The sequence below is a fragment of the Euleptes europaea genome, chromosome 18, assembly GCF_029931775.1.
Source record: "Euleptes europaea isolate rEulEur1 chromosome 18, rEulEur1.hap1, whole genome shotgun sequence".
NCBI lineage: Eukaryota > Metazoa > Chordata > Lepidosauria > Squamata > Sphaerodactylidae > Euleptes > Euleptes europaea.
The window spans coordinates 18,655,618-18,664,650 of record NC_079329.1 but is presented as its reverse complement, the minus strand read 5'-3'; the positions used below and the strand labels follow the sequence as shown (position 1 = coordinate 18,664,650).

Sequence of the window (9,033 nt, the reverse complement as noted above, 5' to 3'; positions counted from 1 at the left end):
AAAGACTTTTCCTGATTTTTATATCAGAAAAAGGCTTCCCCCCCCCCACGTGGCGGCTGGGAAGCTGCACTGTCACGGCTGCCACAGTTCCCCCCCCCCACTGAGGAATGGGCTGTTTGAAACTTCTCATGGAAGGCAATCGGCCTTCAAATCCCAGTTCCAACACTGGTTTATGGGGAATTAATTTATTCAAGGGAAGCTACTTAAGTGGGTTACATATACCTACTGATTTCTTGCTCCAGGTGATTTTGAACTTTGCTAAATATTTGTGGTTACAATTTAAATACTTACAAAAGTGTTTGGAGGTAGTAGTCCTTGTTAAAAAGGGGAATGAAGATAAAAGTGACTTACATTTACCACTTAGTAGAATTCCAAAGACGATGTTCAGTTATCTTCCAGAAGGCCAGAGATAATATTTTTAAAGGCTGTTGTTTTGTCGAGAGAAATACAGAATCCCAATAACATTTTATTGTTTGACATAGGCAAGATAAGAAAATTGTTTTCCTTCTTCTAAATGGCAAAAAAATGCAAAAAGAAGGAGTTTATGAATAAGATTACAACATTTAGGCAAAGAGAAGAGATTATCTGCACAGAAACTATTTACACAACGATGGCTCCCATTTATGAAATATTGGAATAGTATCGAGTCAAAGGAATCAATGCAGCCATGGACGTTATCACTTTGAGACATGCTTTCATTCAGAGATTTAGACAATATTATAATGACGTTTTGTAACAGATTTTGTATGGATTATATAATGGATTTTGTAACAGATAGATGGATGTAATACGTTATTAAATAAAAAAATTATTAAGAAAAAAAGAAAGAGTTCAGGCATCTGGAAGTGCTACATGCTGTTCCCATAAAAGGGCTCATCACTGATAACTCATGGGAATATAGCAGTTTATAAATCTATTTATCACATTTTAATTTCTAATCATCACTCGCGCACCTGTCTTTACTGACTGTTGTATCAAGCAAGTTTGAAATGTTGCCCCACACCCAGCAACAAGTGGGCTGGAGATAAACACAGACCCAGACACACACACACAAAATAAACATATAGTATAAACTATCAGGGACTCGTCATTAATAGTTCTACCAGTGATTAACTGGGAGAATTGGATGAATAAACTGTGACTTCTAACAAATGTGAATGACCATCATAACTGACTCTGTGCATGCATTTTATGCTATAAACTATATTCCCACTGATGTTGACAGACTAATCTACTTGTTATCAGATATGGATGCTTATCTTTCCCAAAAAATGGCACTGTATGGCCTGGCAGCCAAGAAAATCAGGGCAGAGCAAATCACGAAAGGTGGTAAAGCTGGATAGAGCTGGATGGGCATATTTTATTTTCTTAATTTTTCTATTTTTTACAATGATTCTGGTTCTGAACATTTTAACCTGTCATTATATTGTTGTACTGTTTTAGATTGTAATGGCCTTATACAATAAACTTGACTTGGCTTGACCATATTCCCAAGTACTGTAATAGGAGGTATTTCTTCTGCACATGAACTAACATTAATAAGCTTGTTTTCCCTTCCTCCATTTTTTTATTTGCTGTTTTGCAATCCTGTATTGAAATGTGTCTAGACATTTCAATCATCAGTCTTCCGTTCTCTGAAGCAGGCGACTTCTTCCAGTGAGTGTTTTGAGTGCCTCCTTGACCTCTTTGTTTCTCAAGGAGTATATGATGGGGTTGACGACTGGGGTTACCACCGAATAAAGCAGGGAAACTAGCTTGTCATTGTCCAAAGAGTATACTGAGGTAGGCCTGATATACGTGTAGATGACAGCTGCAAAGTAAAAACTGACAACAATGAGATGGGAAGAACACGTCGAGAAAGCTTTCTTCTTTCCTTCAGTGGAGCGGATTCGGAAGATAGCTCTCAAGATAAACCAATAGGATGTTAGGGTCAACCCACAGCTACCGATACCAACGATCACATCTGCAACAAATGCCATAGTCTCATTAAGGCTAGTGTCTGAGCAAGAGAGCTTTAAAAGTGGTGGTACATCGCAGAAAAAGTGGTTGATGATGTTGGAGCCGCAAAACGACAACTGTAACATAAGTCCAGCATGAACTGCTGAATTGATCATCCCAGCAACCCAAACTCCGGTTGCCATCACAATGCACACTTCTTTCCTCATAATGATTGTATACTGCAAAGGGTGGCAGATAGCAGCATAGCGGTCAAATGCCATAAACGACAGAAGTAGAAGTTCAGTTCCCAAAGCCCAGATGAACAGATACACCTGTGTGATGCAGCCATAAAATGAGATAGTCTTTTGATGGGCCAAAAGAGTCTGGATGAGTTTGGGAGTTGTAATGGAGATAGAAAACACATTCACGAACGACAAATTGACGAGCAGGAAGTACATGGGAGTGTGGAGTTTCCTGCATCTCCATATGGTAAAGATGAGGAGGAAATTGCCAGCTAGAGCCATAACATAGATGAATATGAATACCCAAAAGAGAAGTGTTTGTAATCCAAGGGAATTCGTTAGACCAACGAATATGAACTCTGTTAGGACAGTCTGGTTCTTCATTTCAATAGGTTTCATCCTGTTGCCCTAGATGAATACATAGTATTATTTTGTGTTGTTACACAGAACCGTTCAATAGATTGTTGATCTTTTTCGCCCCTCCCTTCTTTTAAAGTCAGACGTTTGGCAACCAGCTCTTTACTGACAAAATGGTTGGCTGAACAGTCTTAAAATTTAAATTTCTATGTGCTGAATATAGGCAGTAATCCCAGGCCAGCTAGGGAGATTCATGTCATCGTTCTTGACTATACAAAGTTGAACTGATTGGGGAGGTGTTTTAATATGTTTAAGAGTGGAAAATCTGATTAGAATGATTTTCAAAACCAAACTGTAATCCTCCTCTCGTCCCTATTACCTTTCAAATGAAAAACTGATCTATGGGACATCCATTGAGCAGTCTGAAGTACATTTTTCCTTCACTTCAGGATTGTCCCCCATTTTCCTCATAGACGTTATCAACCTCAAATAAGTGTACTTTCATGATACCAAGATTCAGAGATTCTACAAAAAGCACATGTATGCGCTACAATAGAAACAAAGAACACCTTCGAGAAAACCCTGTCCTTTGTATTCTGAAAGGATAATTTTTATTTATTAGTTTTCCAGTACACAGATTGCTAGCTTTGAAAGAGTGCCTTGTTTATTTGGTTCTATGATACATAGAAATGGAAAAGAAAAAAAAAATAACTGCCTTCCACATTAGCCATTTGCTTCCCAAAAACCTCATAATTAAAAAACAGTGTTTTTTTAACTAACCTATGGTTATTTTTGAAAAAGTTATTTTTAGAATGTTTATGGGTTACCCTCTCTCCCCCTCCCGAATGTAACATAGGGTGCAAATGTAAAGTGGTGATAGGTCCATTTGAAAAGTTATGTAGTATCTAGCAAACAAAGATTAAGCTTTAAATTGGGAAAATGGGGCAAACACCCCACCCAGCAATGCTCTCTCTTTATGTTTGTACATGTGTCAAGCAATAAGAGACAGAAACAATGTGGTAGAAGGTTTAGAGTATTGTTCTTGGGCTAGGGAGTCCTTTGGATTGAATCTTTGCTCAGCTTCCCAGGCCACTGTATAACCTTGGGTCTGTCATTATCAGTATGCCCAATCCACCTCACACAATTATTGCAGGGATAAAACCATATGTGTCATCCTTGATATCTTGAAGGCAAGCTGAGATAAAAATAAACTAATACAAAGGCAGCAAGTTGGACCCAACCAGCTTTTTCACCCAATCTTATCCAATTCCTTTCCTTACTACAGCCCCTGTCCCACATGAGTTTTACACATGCAGGTCAAATGATACCCAGTATTGCCTTTTTTTTTTTTTTTGGTGGTTGAAGGAGATTTCTCCTGTCATTTTCACCAACAGAAAATCTGGTTCGATCCAGCCCTTAATCACCATTTTTATGGAGCACTATTTTCCCATTTACATTACTCTTAAAGTTGAATTGAAAGTAAAACTTCAGTTCAACTCTATAATCACGATTCAAATGAATGAACTTAATTTTTAAAAGAAAAACAACAACATTAAATCCAGTAGAATCCAAATACTCAGTTCCCATATGTTGCAGATATAAGAAAAATGGAAGAAAAAGCCAAAATAAAATATTTACCTTCCCTCCTATTTCCTGGTGTTCTTTCTCACTGTCTCCTTTTCATGCCTTAGATTTTTTTTCTATGGGCCTCTGGAAAATACCAGATCCAACAGTCTTTCATCAAATTGTGAACTGGTGATAACTAGTGTTATCCTGGCCAAGTCACCCTCACATTGGGAATAAAGTGTAAGTGACCAGCTTTGAAATATCCGTTTTAACAAAGTAAAAGTGCCACAGGGGGAAAACACCTTTGAGGCACCACCAGGATATTGTTGTTGATTATGATGATTCATTCTATTGTCGAAGTGCAAATGTCAGTATTTGGCACATTTTCATATCCACAATTTAATGTTCAGGCTTTGGAGACATGAAATCACCCAGTCAAAAGGAAGCATTTTGAGTAGCTACTGATTTCTATGGTAGACATTCAAGCATGTGTTTAAGCAACTGAGTTAAATCAGTGGAATCTAAAATGATCACTCTTGGCTGGTTAGTGACCATAGGGTGGATCCTATCAGATATTCTGCCTCATCTATATTCTAATAACCAAGTTGGCCAAATCTGAGGATACTTAAATCCAGTGACTGGAGCTGTGAACGGGCAAGAAATATCTTTCTACAAACCTAAAAAGGGTCCAAGGTTTGCAGGGAAAAACAAAAACAAAAAAACGGGGGGCTTAAAAAAAAAGAAAATGATAAATGGAGCGCCTGTAGCTTTAAGTGATGGATTCCCTCAGTTGCTGTTGTTAGACAACCACAGTGTTCCAAGACTAGTTCTGTCAGTAAAAGGCAGAGGGAGGGGGCAAAGCCCTTTCCTGGCCTATTTTGGCCTTTGAGAGATGGCACCTTGGGTCAGTCCTGGCCAAGGTTGCCAGCTCCAGATTGTGAAATTTCTGGACATTTTCTGGTGGTGTCTGAGTAGGGTAGGGTATGGTATGGGGAGTAAAGAAACCTCAGCTGGATATAATGCCATAGAGTCCACCCTCCAAAGCAGCCGTTTTCTCCAGGGGGACAGATCTCTGTCATCTGGAGTTCAGGCGTAATTCTGGGATATTTCCAGGTCCCACCTGGATATTGGCAACCCTCCACCTGGCAGCAACATCTGGGTGATTTGATACTACCCAATGTGCATGACTCAAGAAAAAGAAGAAGTAGGGTTGCCAGGTCCCCACTGGCCACCTGCGGGGGATGTGGGGGTAGGGTTGCCAGATCCAGGTTGGGAAACTCCTAGTGATTTGTAGGTAAAAACTGGGGAGGACAGGGACCTCAGAGGGGTACAAAGCCATTGAGTCCCCCCCTCCAAAGCAGCCCTTTTCTCCAGGGATCTCATGACAATGTAAAGCCAGGCAGAGTAATTTGGAGTTGGTTGCCTGGTTTTCAGGATTAGTCATTAGGAACTATAGCTCATGAAGGCCATGATGCTGTTCCCTATGGCATGGTAGGTGAATGTTAGATACAAAGCTCTTCAGCTAATTCTCCTCGTAAGTCATGAGGAAAGCCTATGAGGACTGACCCTCTGGTGGCCAAAGTGACTTCTTTGTAGAATATAAAACACACAATATCAAGACATTAGAAAACATTTTTTGCTTTCCCCAGGAATCAACCTGTTGTGTTACTGAGACACATACTCAATTATCATCTCAATGAATGCAGTAAGTATTTGGACAAAATTATAATAATATCCATTAAGATGCTAAGATCATACAAAATTTGGTGACAATCAAGTTGTTAGCTAATTTTAGCTAGTTAGATTTACAGAATGGCTGAAGTTGATAGATATGTGCATCTGCATATGCACTACATCTTTTCCAATGTTTCTTCTAGCTTAAGAATAAAGCAAATACATGAATTTTTAAAACAATTAGGATCACTGTGATAGAGATGACCATGGCAAGCTTGGATGTTGACACCTGGTTCAAATCCCTTTTCAGCTATAAATCTAAATGACTATTCATAACAGTTTTAGAGGGGTGGAATGACTAGACCATCTTATGAAACATCACACTATAAAACAGATACAGGTTGAGTGACTCTTATTCCAAAATCTGATATCCAAGATGATCCAAAATCCAAAACTTTTTTAGCACCCACAAAGGGTAATAAAATGGTGTGTGTAGGCCAGTTGTGCCAACAGCAGGTTCCCCATGATGCCTCACATGCACAAAATTATTAAAAATATTGTATATAGTTACCTTCTGGCTATTCCTTGGTTCCATCATCAACCAAAAGGGAGAGTGCAGCCAAGAAATCAGAAGGAAATTGAGACTGGGAAGGGCAGCCATGAAGGAGGTAGAAAAAATTCTTAGGTGTAAGGATGTGACACTGGCAACCAAGATCAGGTTAATTCATGCCATTGTATTCCCTATTACTATGTATGGGTATGAGAGCTGGACAATGAAGAAAGCTGATAGGAAGAAAGTAGATTCTTTTGAAATGTGGTGTTGGAGGAGAGTGTTACGGATACCCTGGACTGCCAAAAAAAACTAATCAGTGGGTTTTAGATCAACTCAAGCCTGAACTGACCCTAGAAGCTAAAATGACTAAACTGAGGCTGTCGTACTTTGGACATATTATGAGAAGACAAGAGTCATTGGAAAAGACAATCATGCTAGGAAAAGTTGAAGGCAGCAGGAAAAGAGGAAGACCCAACAAGAGATGGATTGACTGTATAAAGGAAGCCACGGCCCTCACTTTGCAAGATCTGAACGAGGCTGTTAAGGATAGGACACTTTGGAGGACATTAATTCATAGGGTCGCCATGAGTAGGAAATGACTTGACGGCACTTAACACACACACACACACCTTCTGGCTATGTTTATAAGGTATATATAAAACATAAATGAATGTCATGTTTAGACTTGGGTTCCATCCCCAAGATATCTCATTACGTATATGCAAATATTCCAAAATCTGGAAAAAAAATCCGAAATCCGAAACACCAAAACACCAAGCATTTTGGATAAGAAATACTCAATCTGTATGTACATTCAGGTCAGCCCAGATAATGCAGTGCACTATGACCAGAGAAAGCTTTATTATTTTATGATAGCATTCAGTGCAGATATATATGGGGCTGGACACAAACACTGAAAGTTCAACACCAGTGCCATTACGTTCAAGCCAGATTGCTTGTCTAAAATGTCTTTCATTTCATTTGTGTAATCTTTATTTATTTATTTGTTTGTTTATGGTGACATAGCCCATTCTGAATTACTACCATTTGATACATACTGCAAAAGCTTCAAGGACTTAGCAGTATGGTGGCATTTTAATCAAAGTATCTGGCCATAAATCTATGCCTAGGCTTCCACAAAAGAATATAAACCATTTTATGCACTAGTCTTGCACAATTCATAACCTGCCAAGACTCGATGAAGTTTACAAATGGTTAGATGCTGCATGGGTCTGCAAAAAGATGAGGTTACCAAGCATCTGACAGGCCATGTCATAATTGTAAGGCACTGTTCAGTTGGGTAGGCCTCAAGCTTGGTAGGCTTACATTCCCTGTTCAAGTCTGCCCAAGACAACAAGAGACCTTGGTAGGGTTGCCAGGTCCCTCTTCACCACTGGCAAGAGGTTTTTGGGGTGGAGCCTGATAATGACGGAGTTTGAGGAGGGGAGAGACTTCAATGCCATAGAGTTAAATTGCCAAAGCTGCCATTTTCTCCGGGTGAACTGATCTCTATCAGCTGGAGATCAGTTGTAATAGCAGGAGATCTCCAGCTAGTACCTGACAGTTGGAAACCCTTGATCTTGGGCTAGTCTGAACTCTCTTAGCTCCACCTACCTCACAAGGTGTCTGTTGTGGGGAAGGGAAGGCGATTGTAAGCCGCTCCAAGACTCCTTAAAGGCAGAGAAAAGTGGGGTATAAAAAATTAAAAGATTGCAATGCTATTAGGCATGCACAACAAACTATAATGATGTTATATCTATTTTTCTCCAGATAAACCCCTTGAACAACCAAACAGTCATCACAGAAGTAATCCTTCTGGGATTTGGGGATCATCCCAAACTGCAGATACTTTTCTTCCTGCTGTTTTTCGTCATCTACATCATCACCATAATGGGGAATCTTCTTATTGTTGTGCTAGTTGTGACTGACAGGCATCTTCACATTCCCATGTACTTCTTCCTGGGGAACTTGTCCTGTTTGGAGATTTGTTACACCTCAACCATCCTGCCCAGAATGCTTGCAAGTTTCCTAACAGGGAATAGAGCCATTTCCTTATCTGGATGCTTTATACAGTTATATTTGTTTGGCTTTCTGGTGACTGCAGAAACTTGTCTCCTCTCTGTAATGTCTTATGATCGGTATTTAGCTATTTGCAAACCATTCCAATATCAGTTCCTTATGAATAACAAGGTATGCATCTCTTTAGCAGCTGGTTCTTGGATAAGTGGTTGTTTTTCAGTCTCTGTAGTGGTTGTATGGCTGTCACAGTTAACGTACTGTGGCCTCAATGGAATTGACCATTTCTACTGTGATTTTGTACCACTGAGCAAGTTAGCCTGTGGTGACATATCCCTGGTTATGCAGGTAGCCTTTTTATTATGTTCTGTATTCACTTTTCCTCCATTTCTATTGACCATAACATCTTACATTTGTATCATATCAGTCATCCTGAGAATTCCCTCAACCACAGGGAGACGAAAGACCTTTTCTACCTGCTCCTCCCATCTTCTTGTAGTTACCATTTTCTATGTCACCTTAATGATTGTGTATCTCCTTCCAGAAGGCCCCTCCCTGAAAGGTTCCTCAAAAGTGTTTTCCTTTTTCTATACTGTCATGACGCCAATGATCAATCCCCTCATATACAGTTTGAGGAACAAGGAGGTGAAGGAAGCCCTACGAAAATGGGCTCAAAAATTCTGGTAA

General features: G+C 39.6%; 2 protein-coding genes across 2 annotated transcripts; one reads left to right on the top strand and one right to left on the bottom strand.

Moving 5' to 3' along the window:
• Window positions 1–1,619: 1,619 nt before the first annotated feature.
• Window positions 1,620–2,564, bottom strand: LOC130490676 (olfactory receptor 13G1-like). Its single transcript, XM_056864486.1, has one exon. It carries the CDS (start codon window positions 2,562–2,564, stop codon window positions 1,620–1,622), a length of 945 nt encoding a protein of 314 aa, XP_056720464.1.
• Window positions 2,565–7,556: 4,992 nt separating this feature from the next.
• Window positions 7,557–9,033, top strand: LOC130490674 (olfactory receptor 11A1-like). Its single transcript, XM_056864485.1, has 2 exons — window positions 7,557–7,610; window positions 8,101–9,033. The coding sequence occupies exons 1-2, from the start codon at window positions 7,557–7,559 to the stop codon at window positions 9,031–9,033; spliced, it is 987 nt and encodes a 328-aa protein (XP_056720463.1).

Excerpts from the sequence above, each read along its gene's own strand:
- LOC130490676 (XM_056864486.1), bottom strand. The coding sequence starts at position 2,564 with ATGAAGAACCAGACTGTCCTAACAGAGTTCATATTCGTTGGTCTAACG.
- LOC130490674 (XM_056864485.1), top strand. The coding sequence starts at position 7,557 with ATGGGTCTGCAAAAAGATGAGGTTACCAAGCATCTGACAGGCCATGTC. Across the intron at positions 7,611-8,100 it reads TGACAGGCCATGTCATAATT|ATAAACCCCTTGAACAACCA; the intron begins GTAAGGCACTGT and ends ATTTTTCTCCAG.